Here is a 22,513-nt window from a genome sequence, read left to right as displayed (position 1 = left end):
GTCTTTCTCACTTTTCCTTCCCTTTCAGACTGTGCATCCCCAGAGCAAACCACAAACGTGTGTTTCTCAGCCCAGCAGCACTTCCTTAGCCATCTCAGGGCACTGGGAAGTGTCCTGTAAAGTAAATGCCTTCACAGTAAATGTTCCTGTAACACTGAGACCTCCCCAGGCTATAAGGCCAGAACCACACTGGAAGGTTTAAGAGAGCAATTTGACAATCCAGGTTTCTGGGCCCTTGCAATGGGTGAGACACCAACAGCAACTGGTAAACTGTACCTGGTAGATATTTCACAAAATGATTTTTTTTTTAGAGATGGAGGAGTAAGAGAAGGGACAGTTTGAGAGCACTGATTAAGAGTCCTAATCAGGAGAATATGGGGGGAGTCAATACAGTAAAAATCTCCCAAGCCTGTCATACTTCAGTGGTGTGATTGTGCATAATCTTTCCTGCATATTAGAGAATGTTTCATGTAAATTTATTAGAAATAAAGAGGGGAGGGAAGACAGCTGGCATGTGCTTTATGAGCCAAACTGTTCCAAAATGGAAAGCATATCAAAACATCCATGAGCAGAGAGCAGGCTGGTGTTTAATAAAAGGAAAAGTCTCCCAAACCCCAGGCAAATCTATCTAATGTAGAACAATTTAATGGAGTAGGACCTTGATATGAGACCAATCTCAAGATCTGTAGGGTTAGGGAATGACAGCCAGCATCCTACCCCAAGGAGAAGGGCAGAGCCCATGGTTTGGTTAAAAAAGAAAGATTAAAAAGAAAATTAAAGTGTAAGGCAAGAGTTTTAAATGTAAATGATCTCTAATTATTTTTATGGGATTTTTTGCACCCTGGAAATCTGCATGGCACCATCCTTTACTGCCATCACCAGTACAGACGACACCATTGTGGATAAACATCCCATTGCAGTTAAGCGTAAAATGACCCATTAAAAGTATTCTGCAATTTAGTAATTTCATTTCTTTCATCCCCAAGACAGACCGCTGAGAATGTTTGCTTTAAAACTGTAAAACTACCAAATAAATAGTTACTTTTAATAAAAGTAGGACTGTGTTGTTTTTAAACATCTGATTTAAGACATTTTAATTTACATTTATACCATCAAGCAAAAATTTTAATTGAAATTATTTGTTTCAAGCTCATTTTACTTTAATTTCTCTTTTTTTTCCTTCAAAAAGATAGAAAAGAAGGGAGTTTGATTCTCATCAGTTAGGTCTATTTTAAAACATGCTGGGATGCAGACAAACATAGACTTAATCCTAAATTTACTATTGCTTTTTGTTAACTTGAACATGTACTACACCTGCACATTTATTTAAGCACTTACATGGTTAACACACATTTAGTCAGATACTTAATGTTGACTGGATTAGAAAATGTTGAATGACACATTTCTTATTTACTAAGCAAGTCATTTTGGGTCCAACTGTGTTTAGTTAGAAACTGAAATTCCGTTAAAATATCCATACAATTATGTTTTCATTTAGTTTAAATAAAGCTACCTTAAATATCTGGGACATGTAAGAAAGCAAGTTATCTTAGCCAAACCGATTTTGCACTTATAACTACACCTTTCCTTAGATAATGAAAGGACTATTTTATGTCATGAATGAAAGCTGGCTGTAAGGATTCTGTAAGAGCTACACCTCAGCAGTTTACTCCAAGATTTGCTTGTATATTGGAAGAAACCAAGCTTTAGATTTGCATCTTCCAAACTGCCCACAGTTTTGAATGCCCTGTCACTGAGTTGAACTGACTGGAAAAGCTCCTGCTGTCAAAAGCTGGTTTAGGTGATTAATTCCAGTTTCAGGTGCTCAGGCTGTGATTTTCACTACTTAAGGCAGTTTAATGTTAAGACTTTGGCAGCAATCCAATACCACATTGATATTGTTTTTATTTCATCGAAGTGGTAAGTTAAGGTAGTAATACTGTATCATGATTTGAAACTTAAGAGTTCATTTTATACAGAAACTTGTACTTAAATCAAACAGAAGTCATGTTTTAAAAAAATATTTTATTCAATCTGCTATATGTTTGGTTCTTTGTTTGCTATGCCTAGACTGTGAATGGTCACAGAACTTACACACATACACAAGTACTATATAATATCTTTAAGACACATATGGACTTAATTGTAAAACAATTATTCTGTTTGCCCTCACTGCTTCTGCTGCAGGGCTGTACCAGAACGGCATTTTCCCACACCTTCTTTTAATTCACCATCAGTTTATCCTGCTTTGTTGGATGTCTCCCCCACTTCTCAGCCTATTTATTGAGCATAACCTATCTACCTCAGATTTCATTTCTAACTAAGACATACAAGAACTGCTTTTTTTGTCTCTTCTCCCAAGGAAGACTATCCTCCCATCTGTAATCTTTTCAGTGGCTTCTTCTAATAGCTCTCCTCTGCATCTGCTACAGTTTGCAGTCATCCATCTTCTAGATGGATGAGTGAACTGTGCACCAGATAAGGTCTTAACTATTCCTTGTACAATGGGCATTAATTTCAGGCCAGAGTATGTTTTAATGAATTCCCCAAGCTCCTCTGATGGAGATGATGGTTCCTGTTTTATTTGTGGTGAAAATCTGAGGCACAGTGAGGTGATATGATTTGCCCAAGTGACAAAGCTGACATCTGTCCTTCAAAGCAGGGATATGTTTGCAATTCAGCTGACCCACACATGCAGCACCACCCAGCCCCAAAATGCACAATAAAGTCACACAGTACCTTCATGCTCCACTCCAGGTACAGACAGATCTTCTGTTCCTTGCCAGAGGATTTTCCCTGTTTCTGCATCCCGAAGGTTCATCCAATTTCTGATTGGGAAGCAAATAAGGAAAACAAGCTATCTATATTCCTGAATTCTGTGTATAGTGTTCTTTGCTGAGCTCTGAAATAGGCTACTCCAGCTGGGTTTCAGTCATGGTTTCTGATTCTCAGGAGGACAAGAAAAAGAGATGCTTTTTCCCTGAGAATAAATGAACAAACCAACCCCTGACCAGAATGAATGCAACACGAGTTTCATAGCCACAGATTTAGTTTTCACTTTAGACTGAAGCTTGTTAACCTCATTTATCATTTTCCATTGCTTCTAAAGGATAAAGGCAGTGTCGCTGTGCTGCAGAGAAGTGAGAACATTGCTAACAATAACAGATAATTCTACACAAACAATTGCTGTGTTCCAGCATTTGAAAAATGCTAGGAAAAGGAGTCCTTTCTACATTACATGAGAAAAAGGGTAACATCCAATTGAGCTCGTTTTCTTAGCTTACAAAATACCAATATCAAGGGTTGTTCTATTGCTGTTGACCTCATAACTGCCATTCATGGGAATTCTTCAGCTGCTGAGTGCTAAGCAAAGAGAGACCTTCTCTTTTCACTCTCAGCAAGTGAGGCTGTGCCAGCTTCCAAAAAGCCTAGAATTAGTCAATAAATCTTTAGACAAGTAAGAAATACTCATATTTCCAAAGGGAGAGTTAATAATGATCATAAGCAACCTTTGAAAAATCACTCTCATAGGCTAACTCAGACACTGACACCTGACAAGGAGCCTGCACACCTGCCTGATGCCATCCTGAGCAGGGACATAGCTGTCCATAAGCCTCAGGCCCTCCTGCTCTGCAGCTCCTCAGGGTGGCTCCGAGGACTCACCAGTGTCAACGCCAGAGACTGCACAGAGCAGGATGTGTGGGATAAACCCACACAAACCAGAGCCTTTCCAGGAGCTCCTTTTGTTTGTGTTATTGCAGCGCACCCTTTGTATTCAGTATGGCCTATAACAACTGCTCAAGGAGCTGCCTGGGGAGGTGGAGAGGCAGAAGAGGGACAATGTGGACCTTGGAGTGGGTATAAATAGGAGCTGTTTGAGATTTGCATATTGAACTCATCCTCTAACACACAGTTTCCAGGCAGACTCACACAAACTCATCCCATCGATCACATTTTTCCAAAGCTCCCAGGAAGAAACAGATGCTTTAGCGAATTTTGCATTACAGGGTAACATTTGTTTTAAAATTATGTGTGTGGAGGAGGGGAAGGGAAGATGGCTGCTTCAGCAGAGATGTGAGGAGTCTTTCCCTTGCTGAAGGCTGGTCAGACTTTCCAGGTCCTACTGAAAGGAAAAGAGGGAATGTGTGTACAAGGTCTGGTCACACAAAACTGAGCATCAACTTGGAACATGGGAAGAGGGAACATAGGGCAGCCTTCTCATGTCCTTCTAGGCCTTTTCTAAACACATTGTATCTAATACTTGTTCTGGGATTAAGGCGACAGAGAAAGGGGCAGATGAAAATCATCATCCTCTGAGGGCCCCCTATGGCATCACCATATCCTAGCAGGAAGCTGCAAAGTGGATCTCTCTCCCCAGCCAGCAACCCAAGGGAGATGTGGGCTGGCAGGGAAGTCAGAGGGAAAAAATGAACAGCAGAATGGCAAGAAGAACCTGCAGCAGGGCTGAGCATTTAATGTGGTGCTGGCTGGAAAACTCGAAGTCCTCAGCCAACACAACCTGCAGGATGGAACTGACCCAACCATAACTTAAACTGTCAAAAAAATCCACCATTTTTCCCACCATCTTCCCACACACAAACATACAAATTAGCCAGGGTGAGACTATTTGCATAGAAAGCAGTGTGCCATCTATCAAATGCCATGTACGAGGGGAAAATAACAAATGAGACAATGTGAGCATCTCACTGACAAACTCATTTATCTTCCCGACACTCTGCAACGTGAACAGTCTTAACTATTAGCTGAACAGTAATTTAGTAAATTGGGCACTTGATTATCAAAAACCTGTAGTACCTTTAAAAAATGGTCTCCTCACTTGCTATTTGTTCACTATCAGTATCAGACAGAGTTATGAGCTCCCAGGTTTGGCCACAGGCTCTGTAGTGCCAAACTGAGAACGAGGTAAGTTCCTCTGAACTGGAAATGAAACACTGACCATGACTGCAAACCCAGCACTGCAAAGGAACTGATCCAGCCTCTCAATTGCTATATCAGTACTCTAACTAATGGACCATTCCTTTTTCTTGCCATGACTTGCCTTGCTTTCCCATCCTTCTTCCCCTGTCAATTTTTGGAGCACTCTAAAATCACACTTACCATTTTCAAAAGTATTATATCAGAAGTGCCCTTCAGTGAAAAGTAGCCTGACAGCTTAGTTATTATCCTTACTTGAAATACACAGTTCTAGAGTGTTAGAACTCTAGAGTGTTAGAACTCTCTACCATTTCTGGTGAGAGAAAACACTACTGTAGACTATTGACCTCTGTAACTTCTCCCTATCAGGATTTCTCTCTCAGTCCATTTCAAGAAAGAAGATACAAGTTATGTTTCTGTGCTGAACAATGTATGTTAGGTATGTTAACATTTGGGGTGTTGGACTTCTGTGAAGTGCTATCTGGATTAATTTTGTTTATTGATATTCCACTATAAAAGTAAATCCATGCAGGACTGCCTGCCTCATGCTTTGTATTATGACTGTCAAGTTCAAGATGAAGAATAAATAAAAAGCTCAAGGCTGTACCCCTGCTAATGAGAGCATGCCTCATGTATGCAGCAATACATGCCACAGTTCCTAGAAAATATCTTGTATGTAAACAATCTAAAATTACTAGCCTGTGTAAATTCCTTATCAAATAAATAAAGGTTTAATGTCAGTGTAGCCAAGGGTTTTCTGGCCTTGACAAGTCCATGTGCTGGCTCAGGACATGCTTTTCCAACTTCTGCAAACGAAAAAACAAAATCAACCTGCTAATCAGAGTTTATATAAAGAGTTAAAATACGTGGACCCACACATATTTGGAGGGATCAGAGTACACTAGCCAGTTCATAAGTTTTTTCCCAGTAACTAAGCATTATTAAAAGGAAAGAACAAATCATCAGATCTTAAAAGCACACACGCACACACACACAGTCTCTTTCTATTGGATAAAACACTTCATGTACAAGAGGTTAATTCTTTTTAAAGAATAAATCTTTAAAAAGAAACAAGAATCTGAAAAAAAATTTAAGTTAAAATTGAGATAATTTATAAAACTTAAGTGTAATGGAATTAAAAAAAAAGAGGCAAACCCCATCACAAGTGATTTCTTGACAAGGGAATACCTGACAAAGTGGCAGCTGTACTGCTTACCTAGTTAGCAGCTTATCACACTATTTCTGTCATCTTGGATAGGAAGGCTGGTACTAGGACATACCCCACAGTGAAGAAAATGGAGATCTTGAACCAAACCCACACACACTATTATCTTCTAATGTGTTTAATTGGTTTAAGATTCTTCCACCCCAGCATGAGAGATATTGTTACTAAAAATAAAGAGTGCTCCACCTCCTGAGCAGCAGTGGAGGCCTGCAGGCAGGATGACGAGGGCATTTCAAGCATTATTGAAAAGGAGAAAGTAAATTAATATTGGTTTAATACAATTACTCTTTTTGAAGAGGTTCATGTTAAGCCACTTGACAGCAGCAGCTAAGAAGAGCAAGTAGGAAGCGAGGCAGTTACAGCTTTGTGAAGTTTGTATATTTGGGGGGGAAAAAAAAAAGGAAGAACAGTAGTGTATTCCTAATTCAGTTTCTCACCCTTACACCATTAAATTTTCATTCACCTGGATTTTGGGGGCTTGGGGGTTTTTTTTGGAAACAATGTCTGATTTAAGATTCAATAGATCAAACACTCATCAATCCTGAAGGCAAGAAAGGATTAGGTAGAACAGCAGAAGGAAGGGTGTACTGTTGATCTATTTATATTCCACCACCTATTGGGTCAGCAAAGTCTTACATAAAAGCTTTGTAGTAGCTGCAACTTGACTTGCTTTATATACATGACATGAATTAGCTTCCTCACAGACCTACTTTGCTTAGACTGATGAAGGGAAATGGTTTGTGAATTTCTAAATCCAAATTTTGCTTTCTTGAATATCTCTGATGTCAGAACAGAAGTTCTTTCTTTTCTTTATCTGTCATAGCGATCACTTGGTTCAAACAAATCAAAATGTACATCCTTATCTTTCAGTGCTTAAGCATTGCAAAAGATTGCCTTGTATTACCACACTTGTAATTAAGAGTAGCCTTGAAGGAAAAGAATGAGTACAAACAAAATTTATCATTAAAAGAGTATGGAGTTAAAAGAAGTTCTGCCTCAATCTCCCTGACTATGATTTGTATGTTTTAATGTTTAGCACTTCTTGAATACCTCAAAGGCTGTGACAAACAGTAGGTGTCATTTCTTTTGTTAAAATGATCCATTTTTCCTTTTATTCCTTGCTGTGCACACCTTTCTAAAACCTCAGGAACTGCTATATTCTTGTATTTCATAATAAAAACAAGGCTAATGTTCATAACCGCTCCTGGAAGGAAGGTATTTCATTATCTTTGCCAGCTTTTTTTTTTTTTTCCCACATGAAATGCAGCATTAAAAACAGTTCACTGCATGCCAGGTGCAAACAGCATCTCAACAATTACATGTTAATGAGACCTGTCCTCTGGGGAGAAGGTGGAGCTGAAAGCCATGAACAATTCAGACTACAATCTCTCTTGCAGACCCAAAAAAGCTTCTGATCTAGACTGACCAACTTTCACTTCTGACTTTACATGGTCTGTCATGAAAACACAACCAGGCAGTCATGACATGGGCAAGCATGTTACCTTACAGGCAAATAATGAGCAAACTTCAGGGATTATATTTATATCAGACATATTTTCCCAGAAGAATATTTGCATCTCAGTTGTTTCAATCCAGTCTGAGGAACAAGGACCAGTATAAATTATGCAAAGTAACTACCAAACTACAGGACTACAAAGTAGACCACCTAAATGGCCTTACACACTTTTCCTCCACTCATGCCATTCATCCTCTAATCTTTCCCATCTCTATTCTCACTTTTTATTAAAACTAACTCCCAAATCCCTCTTCCACAGAACTCCTAATTGTGTGCTTAATTTTAAGCATATGATCAGACGTTCTGCTGATTCAGGTCCTTGAATTCACGCTGTTCACACTCAAGAGAAATGCTGCTGTCTGCTGCTTAATAACCACAAGTACACATGCTTGCAGTGCTCCTCCAAGCCTAAGGATGAAATTCAGCTCAAAATCCTACCTACTGAATGAGAATGAATCCATCCATTCTGTGTAGTAACAGGAATACCAAAACACAAAACCTGGAAGTTATTCCTCAAACATTACTGAAGCCTTCAGGTGTAGTACTGTCAACTCCTGCTTTCAGAAAGCAGCACACTTTCTTGAGTTCCAGATGAGACAGAAAACATGCTATGACAACTCTTACAGGAGCAGGCCTTTTTTTAAACTCATCTATTATAAACCAGCTTTCCTGGAGTTATGCACAAGATATGGGTTACTGTGCTTCTCCAAATGATGGGAGGTGCTGGGGACTGGAAAGGTGCTCTATTAAATCCTCAAATGGAAGGAAGCCAATTATCCCTTCAAAGCACTCCTGACACTCCTTCACTTGCTGTAAAAGAGCCTGCATTTAAAGTCTCCTGCATAGAACAAATTGCTGTGCAACAGAAGCCACAGAGATCCACAGATTAATGTGAACCACATGACAAAATGCAGCAAAAATCCTCAGCAACCAACAAAGTCATTTCACAGCAAATTATGTAATCAGAGGGATATATTTAACAGCTACAGCATCACAGCAAAAAGATCAACACAATATCATATACCTGTATGCTTTGTACTTCCCTTTATACTTACTGCCTTACATCTTTGTGTCTGTCTACACAGATCTGGTACCACCACAGCAGTTTTCCGTCTAACATCCATCAGACAGTTCTGGATTAAGCTGCTCTTGGCCATATTTGGAAAGACAGTTACACAAATTACTGGACACCATGTAAACCTTACCTTAGCTGTAATCGGAAATTATGCTAAAAAGGCAGAATTTCATATTGCTCCATTCCACTGTGTTAAGTAGACAGATCCCTGACCATTCCCACTGAGCAGTAGGGTGGTCCTGGAGTGAAGCTCCAGTACTCCCTGCTGTGTCACATTCTCCCTGCACCTTGGGTGCCCATTTTTAAGCTGAGCTATGTTCACACCAAGTATTTCCTGCTTGAACCTCTGAATACATTTCAACTTAGGCTCATGTTGAGGCACACTGCAAAAGTCTACAACAAAATGCAGCCTAGGTCAATTCACAGCCAGATCAGCTACAATGGAATGCCAATAAATTAGAGAAGTACAGAACCTGTTTATGTCTACAAACATTGGAAATTAAGTAAACCCATGTCCAGCACTTGCTAATAAAAATTGTATCCAGTTAAACACCTGTGCCTTCAAACAGTTTAGGCTGAAAGATGTAAGTATTATTCAGTATTTTTATCAAAATGAACAACTAACATCCATCTCTACTCCACAGCACCCCAGTGACATTATGTAGCAGAATAAGGCAGAGTTTACTTTAACTTAGTTTACATTTAATTTTCACTGTTGGCAATTAACTGTCTGAAAATATTCAGGGTGAAATCTCTCCATATCTTAAATATTTAAATCAGAATTCGTGACACCTGACATAGTCTTAACAAAAGCAGTTACTTGTATAAAAACAATGAAGATGGAGAGCTCCTAGATGCTGGAAGGAGAAGTGTCTAGCATGGGCAGACAGGGTGGGAGAACGTGTTTTGTTTCTCTGGTAATACCCATCAATATTGCAAACTAAGCCAGGCTTTCCATTTCGTCATTCCATTGACTTTTCCTCTCTTCCTCAAACCAAAGGAGCAAGAAACAAGTAAATGTACATTTCGAAGGAAAGAGTTACACACATACTGAAGATGAAGCTAAGGGTCATCAGGAGGGAAAAAGGGAAAAAAGAATAAATTATACTGGTTTGCAAACAGATGAACTGGGGATGTAGACACTATTGCTTCAAGGTTTATATCTCTGTCCAGATGAGTCTAGTCTTGAAGAAGCTCAACTCTTACAAAGTCCAGCAACTTTTGTCACTGATGAGCAATAGGAACCAGTTTAGGCATTTGCAAGTAGCCTTTGATTTCTTCAGACAAAAGCAATGACAAGTCACACTCCTGAGCAGCTCCTGCCCCCAGCAGATGAGGAGACTGCCCTGTTACCCCAAGCACAACAGCAAAGGCCACAAGATGGACTTCTGGAGAGCATGCCAGACACTTCCCTGAGAACCAAACTCAATACAAAGAGACGAAATGACTTCTAACCTCAAAACCACCCCCATACTCTAAGATCTGAAATCCCTAACAAAAAGATTTAAAGTAAAACCCAAAACATGCTTGTGGTACAAGGAACACAATGTTTTTAAAGTAGGAATAAGCTCCAAATCAAATCTACACACACATCACTGGCTTATGGGGCAGATTCCCCTGTCAGAGGGAGCAAGCTGCCTTTTGTGCCAGATCTGTTTGCTACTATTAGAAATGTGCTTTGTTTCCTCTAGAGACAGATGTTAAAATGGTTCCTAGAACCAGACAACAGTGCCAAAATAAAAGCAAGCTGAAGCAATGTAGTGTTCTATGCTGTTTTCTGCCGCCTGTGTTTTTTAGGCTTTTCTTTGGCTTATCTGAATAGCCTTGACAGAATTCCTTTATGCCAATGCCTAAGCAGGAAAAACAACATGTGATCACATCTGGAGACTGCTTTACAATCTAGGTAGTAAAACAATCGATAACTTGGGAAAACTCATCATTCCTTGCAGGACCATGAATTGCACAAAGAAAATTATTTTCCCTTTTCCAGTGCAGTAAGACCCAACTCCTCCCATCTTCCCTGCATTTTAAATGCATTTCAAAAATTAGCATGTTAGAAAAGCCTGAGCTTGTGCTAAGAACCCTTTGAATATTAACATAATTAATGTCATCAGTAGTACTCTGAGTTTGCAGAAACAGCAGGTGAATCAATGGGAATGATGTATTCATCTAAGAAAACAATATGACCTTTAAAATCCATAGGGCTTTATCAGAACATAATTTTAAAGTGGGTTGTTTGTAGCTCAGTGGAAAGAAAAAAAACTGAATGTAACTAGGAAGAAAGCTCATAGAGACACTGTGTATACAAGGGACGCTAAAAACACAGTTGAAACACTGGAACCTCCTTACAGAAGATGCCTGGCTTATATCAAGGGGTAAAACAGATTGCAGGACATCTTGAGGAGCCACATCCAGAATGCTTAAAATTAAGTTAAATTCTTTAAACCCCAAAACAATTGGAATCAGTTTGTCCACTTTTTAATTTTAGCACATCAAACAATTTTCCTCTCTGCAAGTGAATGCTGAAAGTGATTCAGCAATTGAAATAATTTTATTTCGTCTTAACTACTTCAAAACAATCATTTCCTCACAGCTGAACTATTATGGTAACATTTCAAGGTTCTCAGCAATAAATGAACTAGAGGGAGTTTCATGGAAACAATCTATAAGGGGGTTCTGGTGCATAACTTCAATTTCATAGATAAGGCTGCAACCAGAAGCCAGCAAAGGAATTTATCTCCCTGTAAATCGTTATGGACTATTGTTCTTTACAGAGCTGATGTCATGACAGTTATGAAACAAAATCAGCTTTAATGAAATGAAGCATTTTAAACTTCAATATGCCTCTTATTTTATACAATTATTCAACTGTTTTAAAATATGCATTATATTAGCTTGCCTATAAAAGAAAGCTTGGATTGATTTCATGTCATTTTTGTAACACTGGAGGATTGGATTTTTTTTAACGTGTCTAAAAGGATCTTCACACTTCCCCATACTGAAAGGGCACAGACCTGAGCAGATGAACAATGACTTCTTTGACCAAATTTTTAAAAGGGATAAACACGGCTGCTTAGCTGGTATTTTCATACAGTTTCACTTGAATGACCTGTAGCCTTGTGTGAAAAGTGGAGAAAAAGCAAACCTAAAAGGCTCTAAAGAGGCAGTTTTATCAGCACTGCTTGTGGCCAGTTGATGCCTTTGTTCCTTGAAGGCCTCTGCAATAATTTCTCTATTGAGCAAAGTGATGTTTATTGAGAATGGCAAAGCTGAGCATCAGTAGGTCCCCCCGCTGTTCCGTTTATCCATCCAACTCCAAGCAATATCCCAGGCTGAAAGTGTCCCCCTGGTAAAATAAGCAACTGACAACACAGAAAGCCTCCAAGACTTCCAACTGCCTGTGCTTATTTAGTGACTATGTGCTTTTTTCCCCCATTAATGTTTAATTTCTTTTCTCTCTCCTTCATTTCATGTCTCTTCTTACAGAGCTCTCTAGCACACCAGCCTATTGAGCTCCAAAGTCTACTTCTGATAGTCCACAGATTTATCAGTTTCATGTATTTTAGAAGAATATGTAATTTACTGGAGGCATTAATATATCATGTACTTCTAAGAACAGATGCAGATTGGAAATTGCTGAGAGATTTAGCTTTGGCATGAATTGTGCTAGCAGTTTGCACGGCTTCACATTGTCACTGTCACCTACCACGGGCCACCCCAGACAGGATAGGCAATACAGTACAGCTCAGTGATCAGTAACTTAAATCAAACATAGCACTACACTGTGCTTCAAAAACTTCAACTCATGTTCTCAAAGCAGCTTTTTAATAACTGCCTGTTGTAGAGACTGGGAAATAAGCATGAAGACTTGCCCACAGCCACACAATGAATCAGTAAGAGAAGACGAAAGACATCTCAGGAGGTGTTTGGCTTCAAGACTTGTGTTTCAACAGACAATACTGCCTCTCTCTTTAGGCAGCCAGGAACTGTGCTCCCTGGCTGATGGAAACTCTTATTGTAACTTGGAGTGACTGCAGGAGCACAGATTGCTGCAATCGTGCTGTGGGGTGGGTGCCAGTGGTTTCCTTCACTCTGTTTCTCTTGCTTTTGTTGGTTTCTCAGTCACCCTATCTCAAAAGCAGGCTGGTTCTGAATCACTGCCAAGCATTACTAATGGAAGTAGGGAGCAGGAAGGAAATAAAGAGGACTGCTTGCAGAATTAGAAGGACTTTTTAGTGTCTAAAATGGCATTTTAAAGCAGGACAGCAAAATGGCTGCACTGGCTCTGACAATAGAAGCAAAATGGTTCTAAACTAGAAAGATGTGTAAACCTCTGAAACTTATCAATAATATACTTGTTCTTTAAGACAACTTAAGAAAACACCAAAAATACAAAATGGGAAAGTCATGGGGAAAATAACGGCATTTGTTCCTGCCTTAGTTTGTATTAATTCAACCACAGCTCCTGTGGGAATTTTCTTTTTCCTTTCTAAGTCTGGAAACTCAAGTATATTTTGAGCTCAAAGTGCTTCAATGAATTCCGTGTATAGGTGATAGTCAACATCACAGGTTGATTCTTTGCTGATTTAAGGCAAGCAGCCACCTAAGTTAAAACATATTCAGCACTCTAAAAACTAGTGAGACTCCTGATACAAAGTTTCTAACATGCTTTAATAGACAAAGTTTCCTTCTACATTACATTAAGTGTAAAAGAGAGCCCAGTGAATGAGTAGAAACATAGCACATTTCCATGTATTCAAGCTGTCCTCAAAACTGCCAGCTCTGGGAACTGCAGCAATAATTTTGCAAAAGGCAGTCAGCAGTAAATCTGAAAGGACAAAGTCTTGGGACAAATGCTATGGCTGTTCACTGCTGGCAGGGACAGGCAGGCTCCATTTTGTACCAAGAGACCATCAATTTTGCACAGAATGACATTAAGTGAGGACTAAGAGTTTAAAGGACTCCAAGAGATAAACCAATATAAACACATTTTGCTTAAGTAAGTCCAAACAGCCTGACAGCACCTCCACGCCATCAGCACCCTCAAACTGGACTCCTTGAATATGGGATGACAGTGATCAAGTAATTAAATTTTAGAAAAATTTCCAAGGCTTGAAATTGTTTGATAAAAATACTAAAAATAAACTCACAGTCACTGCGAGGAAATGTCCACCCTGTTGCATTCTGCCTTGTTTCCTTTTTTCATTCCGTTCTTTTAGAGTCTATTGGGATCAGAGGAGGACAAAGACTAAGCACAGTGCCGGAATAAAAAAACTTCTGGAAAAAAGCAGTAAGTTCCAGCAGCAAGCTTTTCCTAACTTAACTTTACTTGAAAAACTTTCCAGTAGTTCCAGAGTCACCAGATCCTGCTGAGAAGAAGGGCAAGGACTAATTTTTCACTGATTTTTGTGCAATGCACAATTCTTTTTATGCAATCTATAATCACAAACAATTAAACACTTTAGTGGGAAATCTTTCAAATCTTAGCTATCTACCTGTAACTGAACTCCTAAACATCCTTCCATTCTTCCTTTCACAAAAAGCCATGCAGGAATGTGTGCTTGTTTTTTTGGATCTCCTCCATTTGTGAAGGGTGTCTGAACATCTGACAGCCCTATTGCTCCACACAGGGCAGTTCCAAGGAGGAACTGTGTGCAGGGACACACACTGTGACTGTAGCCCTGGCACCTGGAGACACAGAATCAGCCTGGACAGGTCTGGCAGCCCCTGCCCAGATTAACTGCAATGCACAGGCCAGGAATACAGGCTAAAGTTAGCAAGATGCACACAGCCAACCCAGACACAGCAGAACTTTTTAAGTGCTCAAGCTCCCTACTGAACCTCACCAGTCAAATTTTGAGCCTCTTTGCCCTCTTTGCCCTTGTCTACTTCCTCCACCAGAGGAGTAACTTGTAAAAAATACTGTCTACTGAGTTGCATGATGAGGTAAAACATTTCAGAAATGGATGCAAACATATTTAACAGAGCCCCAAATGAGCAGGTTAGATACCCTCCAAAATGGGAAATTAGTTTCACTTAGTTAAACAAATCTATGGGGAAGACAGTTTCTGCAGAGTGCATTTCAGTTCAGCCAAGATGAGCTGCTTGGCTTTCTAGCACTTGTTCTATTTATTCCTCTACTCCAATCTTCTCAGTGTGACGTCTTTAACGAGGAGATCACAACATCCCCTATACTGGCCAGGGAGATTAAGCAACACACAGACATACACACACACAGAGACAACTAGAAAGCAAGAGTCTTTGAGATTTAACACAAAATCTCTGCTGGTTTGCCATAAAGATTTGACATTTAAATGACTGAATAATGTTAATCTTCCACTAATATTAGACTGCTGTTATGAGGTATTACAGGATAAACCCAAGCCATTTTCTTTTGAAAATATATTTCCTTATCACTATATAAAAGATGTATGCTGATTTTCCCCTGGGGATCTTCTGTTCCTGGGAGATATGAGTTTAATGGTGGACTTGCCCATGCCCAGGTGGCACTAGACCACAAAATAGGGAGCAAGGGGTTTGTTTTTCATTTTCATAAAGCTCAATAAATACACTATTCACTACTTGAATATCAGCTGATACACAATCAGAGCAAAGTCCATCTATTTTTGAAATTACCAGTGCCAGATTCTGTAGTATTTCTTTACAAGGTTCATTGGAATAACAAGGATCCCAAGAACACAACAGAGGTAATTAACCTCTAATTTCTACACACACATTCATGAAAGACTGCTTTAGGGTGAGAAGCAGAAAAGAGAAAAGAAGATCACAGTTGAAACAAAAAGAGAAAATTTTTCTTTTGTCAGTAGTCTGGCCATACTACAAAGCAAGTACAGACAGTAGCAATAATTTTATTTTTTTTAATACAAAAACTAACCAACAATCTTAGCTAGAAGTTCATAGCTGAATGCTCAGATTTGTGGCATTTCAATAAGTCTGCTTTAATTGCTTATTTTCTATCTCCTTCCATTGTAAGACAAACAAAGATGCCATTGAGGATGCATCTCCCCTGATAAGGCAATCAGAACATGAGCCTGCAATTACAGTAATACTTTGCATAAAGGCTTCCCTTATTAATCCAAAAGAGATCTATTTCAAAACCCACTATTTTACCAGGCTGCCATCCTCAATAGTGCAAAAATTCTTCTGGATTCTTTGCGCCTGAATTCCAAGCAACTCAATTGGGTTTCCTCTCTGCAGAGAGCTTTTATTTGTTCCATTTCCAAGGATAAAAAAGGCATGGTACAGTGGCATCACTGAATGTTCAACAGTTCAACAACATCAGGTTCTTCCTACTGTTCCTTTGGAATGGTGCCCATGTCAGAGATCAGCACCACACAGTTCACACACACAAGATGCATGTACCACCCAGGCACCTAAGTTTGTAAAGCCTCCTATTAATCATTCCTGTACTGCCATAAATTAACATTAAGTAGGTGATTAGTGTGTTAGCAGCCAACAGCCCTGCTAGCTTGGTTACCTCTGAGATGGATACTGTCTACTCAAGAATTTTACTGTAATTTCTGTTGACAAAAAATATTCCACAAAGAACAAATATATATTCCATCTTTTAATGGAATTCTTTTTCTCATTCTTCATGGAACAAACCCCAACCAACCAACACCCCAAACATGTATAAGATGTGACAATTGAACATATAGAGCTGTATTAGCAAGGACTCTGACACAGGTCTTTGAACACCAAATTTAGCAACCAGGAGGGACTTGTGATTTTTAAAAATCTTCTTCAGCAGAAGACTGGTCAGGGCAGAGTCGAGGAGTACAGATTTTGTACATTTGAAAGACTTCTGGTTAACTATTCAAAGACTGAAGAGGCTACAAGCACATTGCACTATTACAGGGGAGAGATCCTGTTCTGAGCTGGTCCTTAGAACACCCCTCCATGCACAGGAGGACAGATATCCTCAACTCTGGGTAAACAAGCAACTTGCAGTTACCACAAAAGTCTTCAAGAGCCATAATTTTAAGGGTCTCAAGTGATACTTTGTTGTTCTCCAGCAATCTTATATAACTGGTGAATGTTTTGTACATGAAAGAAGGCATCTTTCATACTGAGAGCTGTTAACCCACATCTTTCACATGAAGGAGAGATAGTTGTCTTTACAGAGAAAGTCCTGCCCTTGGACTTTTTACATTTCTGATATAAAGTTACTTTTGTTTGGTCTCTTGCTCTTCCAGGGAATCAGAAAAGAGCAGAAATAAAACTGTGTTCAAGAGCATACTTTAACTTGTGCTGCTGAGAGCAGAAACTAGGCCAGGGGAGATTTCAGTGTTACTGTCAAGTGGGGTTTCCACCTATACAGAACAAAGCAAAAAATCACTATTGAAAAAGACTTTGTAAAAACATTTAGGGAAAATCTGTAGCTCTGTCTTCAGATAGACATGTCTTGATTTCAGAGAGGTCTGTAAAAAAGGAAGAATTCATTTGTGCAAAGGACTTCAGGGACTCAGGGATTTTTATTTGGCCATGGAAAAACTTCAGGCTGTGTGTTAGCACTCCAAATCCTCCCCATCAGATCAATAAAGCCTGCAGTCATTACGTCTGAGAGCTCCTGCCTTCCAGGAAATGAGCTTGTGAGCTTTATTCTAATTGTTGAAAGGCAGGTGTTCACACCACCAAAATCAACTGTAAAGGGAGCACTTTTGAGATTCTCGTTGGCAGTCTCAAGAGAAGGTAGGAATAAAAGGTCAAGCACTGGATTTCTCTTGCATTCACACACACTGATTCTGTCTGAACTTCCCTTACTGAACACCTTTTCAACACAATGTTAATTTTTAAACTACCTTTCTCTGGCAATTGAATTAACTGAGAATTTGTCAGTGCACTCGAGTCAATCCAGATCATTGCACAGAGTGAATTTAGAGTTGAGCTAACTATCCCTTATTTAACCTTTGCCTGAATGTTCATATTCTACACCAATAGAGTCCAATCCCAAAGCTTTGAAGTGACTGGGAACTGGACACACCCAGGGATAAAGGTATGCACAGTGGGGAAATCAAGCAGAAATGGTTAAACTGGAGTAAATTTTAAGCATATAAACAATGTAGTTTTATCTAGACTAGAGCTTTCTCCAACAACATTGCCACCTTTTGTTTGACACCGGGAAGAAAAGTACAGACAGTGCTTTATTCAGTGCAGTACATTTTCACTGTGTAGCTACATGCATTCAAAAACTTCTGGCACCAACAAATTCCATATTGCCCAAGCCAGTTGGCATAAAGATGGTGTGCATTCCCTCAAGGTGAGATTACAGCTCTGTGAGCTATGCAGAAAAATAGGCCAGACAATTGAACTTTCTTTTCCAGGTGGGCTCATTTGCTCTTTCTCACAAGCAATGCTGGAAAAAGACAAAAATGAATATCCCAAAAAGATCTTCCTTACATAGCTTTGAAAGCAAAGCTAATTGCAGCCTCCAGGGAACAAGTGCTACTGCAGCAGCACATCTGGTAATTAGTCTATAAGGTTCTGGGTTTATGGCAAAAGTGAAAACTAACTATTGCAGCAGAAGAAATATTGGCTGAACACAAATCTGCTTGTTTTGGTCAGTTTCTCAGCTATGCCCAGCGGATCTGCTCCAGTTGGTAGGGCAGAAGTCACTCAGTTCTACTAAAGGTGGTTTATTCAAAGCACTTGATGCTTTTTCAGAACCTCTGCACCTTTAACTGCCCCACAATATCTCACACAGAGCACATCCCTCACTGTTTCAATCCAGAGTTCTTCTGTAACCAGAGACACATCTAGAGATCACCAGAAGTTCTGTGGGAAAGCAACACAACATCCTTGAAATTAATTACAGAATCGCAAGGGGATTTAATCTTATCGAGATTTTATATAAAACAGCATTTAGCCCTGGCACACACACTCTACACCTAATAAACAAAATAAAAATTCAAATCAGCCAGAGAAACAACTACAACAAGCACTTTCATGAAGTCCACAATGACAAATGCCAATTTCTCATTCGCTGACAAAGCACAGGAGAGGAAAAAGCTACACTTTTCCTGGCATTAGCTTAAATGGTTCCTTGGATATACAATCCCTGTGGATAGTATTGGCCTGAATTTCACTGGAGCTACAAATACTTCAGTTTTGTTTGTTAGTATTTTTGTTTTGTTTTGTTTTTTTAATTTGGACTATGTCTGCATGAGAAGTGGGCATGCTTTATCCTTGCAAACTGTACAACCCTCACAGCCAGAAGGGCTGACTAAACAAGAAGAGCATCCTCACCACCAGTTACCCTGCTTTTTCAGGTACAAACTGGCAGAAAACGATTATGGACACCCTCAACGCCAAGCTGAGGGAGTCAGTAAGGATATGAATGCTAAGGTGGATGTCAGTGGCCCTCTAGATTCACAGGACAAGACCACAGTGAGAATCAGATGTATTTATTTAATGGGCAAGAGGAAAAAAAGGCATGGATCTGAGATACAAAAGTGGTTTTATCTCTGGAGTACTATTCAGGCAGGACCACATGCTGCAATACAGATCAAACAATTTTTGGTTTTCCACTTAAGACTGACAAGACTAAGATTATTCAACGAAAACAAGTTCATTATCTTGTCTCTTTTGAGGAAGGGAAGAAAACTTGAGAGCATACAGACCAAGTGGAGAATGAAAGCAAAATGAAAATACAGTCAGGAGGGAATGAATGGCAGTTGCATGAGGAAACTAATCTTGTAAATGGACCAGAGGCTGCTCAAAGCAGATGCAGAGAGGAGGAATAAAGGGGGATTTACGCAGATTGATGCAGAACTCCCAAAAAATAGCGATTCCATATCAGAAATACTATGCTTTTTTAGGAATCTCCTAGAATATGAGAAGTGCTTCAACTGGCAGTGTGGACTAGTGATTTGACAATTTAACCATCCCAGTGTTTTACACAGTGTTCAACATTACCGCAGTCTGAAAAGAGAGGGAGTTGCTCGGAAAAGCACTACAGCAAAACATGGAAAGTACAAGGAAACAATTCAGTTCCAAACCAGCTGAGAGGAGGTAAAATACTATTATTTCGTTCTGAATGCTGTACTTTGATCAACCTCTACAGCTCCAGGAACATGACCTATACAGATGTGAACCTCTGAGCATGTCAATATGATCACCATGATCTGGAAGATGGAGGGTCTGTGCCAACATCTCTCTGCTTAAGTGTGCATTGGAATTCAGATAAAAAACCATTATTGTGGGGACAAAGTAATGAAACCTCCATTGAAATAACAAAAAAGGCAATGACCTCTATTACTCTGCTCTGCTTCCAAGCACCTCTTATAGCTTTCACTGTCAATAAAATCTACAGTTATGTTTATGCTGAGGTTTAAATTTTATTATTTTAACATGCTTGTAGCTGTATCTTAAATTTTCAGAACATGCTAAATCATATTTTTGCCATTTTTATAAAAATATATTAATATATTTTTCAACAGAAGTAATGGAATAACTTATTTCTGCTGTGAAAAAAAGGGCAGATTGTATAAATACAATCAGCTGTAATTCAAAAGTCGATTCTTTCAGTATAGGTATTAATAAATACCTATATACCCAAGAAAATAAAAATTTACTTATTGAAAAGCTAGACTTACACACAGCTGATACAAAGACTATGTTTATAAAGTATTATTTTGGTGTTCCAAAGTGCTTATGAATTTCATAAGCATTTATGTTAAGGTGAATGCTAACATGGAGAAGTTATACGCAAAAAGCTGAAAAAATGTTATAATCAGCATTATCTGCACCCTTTACAGGTGTGCCTACATTAAAATATAGTCTCTTTTTATTTGAATTTGCACCTTTTCAAATGTTCTACTGCCTCAGTCACTGCATTTACTATTTCAGAACTGGCAACACTAGCACTGATGTAGACAATTTATTCAGCAGGAAAACAAGGAACTATTCGTTTATCAGTACAAACAAATGCAAGAGACCATCATGAACTTCGAAACATTTTCAGCTGGCCACTGGCAGTGCTGCAGTTATATGAGAAAGAGAGAATTAAAGAGAGCAGTATGGCTGGGGGATCAGCAGCAGAGGTTTATTACAGCTGGAGGTTAATGCCTCCCCTCCAATTTGTGTAGATAGGGAGAAGGTGGTCATGGAGGGATTGCCAGTGGTGAGAGAAAATTATTCTAGTGGCAGAATGGAAGATGCTTGGAAAACCAGGAAACCAGTTTTTCTTCCTTCCTATGAAACTAACCCTTAAGGTCAGTGTGGTAGTAGTATAATGCAGTTCTCTTTGAAGGAATTACAGGGGGAAGCACATAAAACAATTCCTTTCTGGGGCTGTTTAAATACTGCATTTTTATGGCAACAATGCAACTGTAATGATGTCTTGTGGATTAACAAGGGTGCCATAAATTAACAGCCCAAACTGGGTTGAGAAACTTACTGGCTACTTTGTCTCTTTCTGGAAAGAGTATTTAAAAAATAACATGTATTTTCTCTCCAAGGCTGCATTGGGTTTTTAGCCAGTGATTTCCTATGTCTGGTTCATTTTTTAGCCAGTGATTTCCTATGTCTGGTTCATTGAGAGCCGCAGAGAATAGTCTCTAATGGTACTTGCTGCATGGTCCCAGACCCTGTTTGTGACTTTGCCTTGTGACCAGGCAGTAACTTGTCACATAGCACAGTAAAGCTAAAGATTTCTTGCACAGTTTGAGTGCAAAGAAAAAGCGTCTGCCTTACTGAGGTCATCTCAAATCCATTTCTCTTGGAAGTTATGTGACCAGACTTAGCAATGTGAAGCTAAAATGTTCAACTAATAATGCTAAGCTAGGTTTTTAGAATTGGTGCTGGGTAACTACACATGCTATGTGAGAAGCCTCCTCAGGTAAGGTGCTGCTGAGCATTGGGGAAGGCTGCACTGAGTTCATCTGAGCTGAGGCTGTGGGCATCGCATCCAACAGCAGCAGGGGCTGCAGAGGACTGTACTAACAGCCCTCCCCAGCTGCTTCTTACTTTCTCTCTCAAATCAAACAGCTGAGCTGTTGGTACAACTGCCAGCCAGCACAAGTCCCTGCTCCTCAGCCTGTTGCTGAAGTTGTTTAAGCCAGCCTGCAGGAGGCTGCAGGGCTCATCTGAGCAGCTTGGCTAGTAAATCTGAAAATGAGGCAACCATACAGGCAAGTATATGATCCTCCCCACCTTCCTGATAAATAAGCAAAGATGGATATAATTAGCTGTCCCAAGGACCAAATAAGTGTCTGACTTGCTACAGAGTAGATGAAGGTTAAGTACAGTGTAGCACACAGACCAACCCATATAAATAGTCCTCTGTAGAATTACTAAGTACAGTGCCCTGCACTCTCAATCTCTAATGTAAGACTATTACTCCTAGTTAGTTACAATCCTTTCAATGCAGGACTGGATACATTTAATAACACTATTCTTTTGTGCACTGTTAGCCCAAAGGCTGACTGAAAATAAAAAAATTATTTTTCTTCCTCCTTTTACTTAAGCCTGCCATTCTTCCAGAAGAATGTTGCCTGAAATTCTAGTCATGAACATAATCATCTCAAAGGCTCACTCATGACTGAACTAATCTGATACTGCTTCCCTCAGGTCTGTTCTATACATAACACTTCTGTCACACCTGAGAACTCTGTTCAAGAGAAATGTGACAATGGAATCTCAAACCCATAATCACAACTGAAAATCCTGGCTGTCAACTAGAATTTAGCAATGTGCAGAGGAGATCTGGTTCCTATGAGAACCTTGGTTGCTGTCAGGTGTC

General features: G+C 39.4%; 1 protein-coding gene across 1 annotated transcript in view; it reads right to left on the bottom strand.

The window, feature by feature from the left end:
• Window positions 1-22,513, bottom strand: part of PDE6D (phosphodiesterase 6D) — a 33,768-nt gene that overhangs the window by 4,391 nt on the left and 6,864 nt on the right. Inside the window, exon 2 of the mRNA XM_085069272.1 lies at window positions 2,740-2,828. Coding sequence (XP_084925398.1) covers window positions 2,740-2,828 — 89 coding nt within the window. The remainder of the gene's footprint in view (window positions 1-2,739; window positions 2,829-22,513) is intronic.

This window comes from Lichenostomus cassidix, chromosome 9 (assembly GCF_008360975.1).
Source record: "Lichenostomus cassidix isolate B80296 chromosome 9, HeHo_3.0, whole genome shotgun sequence".
NCBI lineage: Eukaryota > Metazoa > Chordata > Aves > Passeriformes > Meliphagidae > Lichenostomus > Lichenostomus cassidix.
The sequence above is the reverse complement of the archived record's forward strand: the minus strand, read 5'-3'. Positions and strand labels throughout refer to the sequence as shown.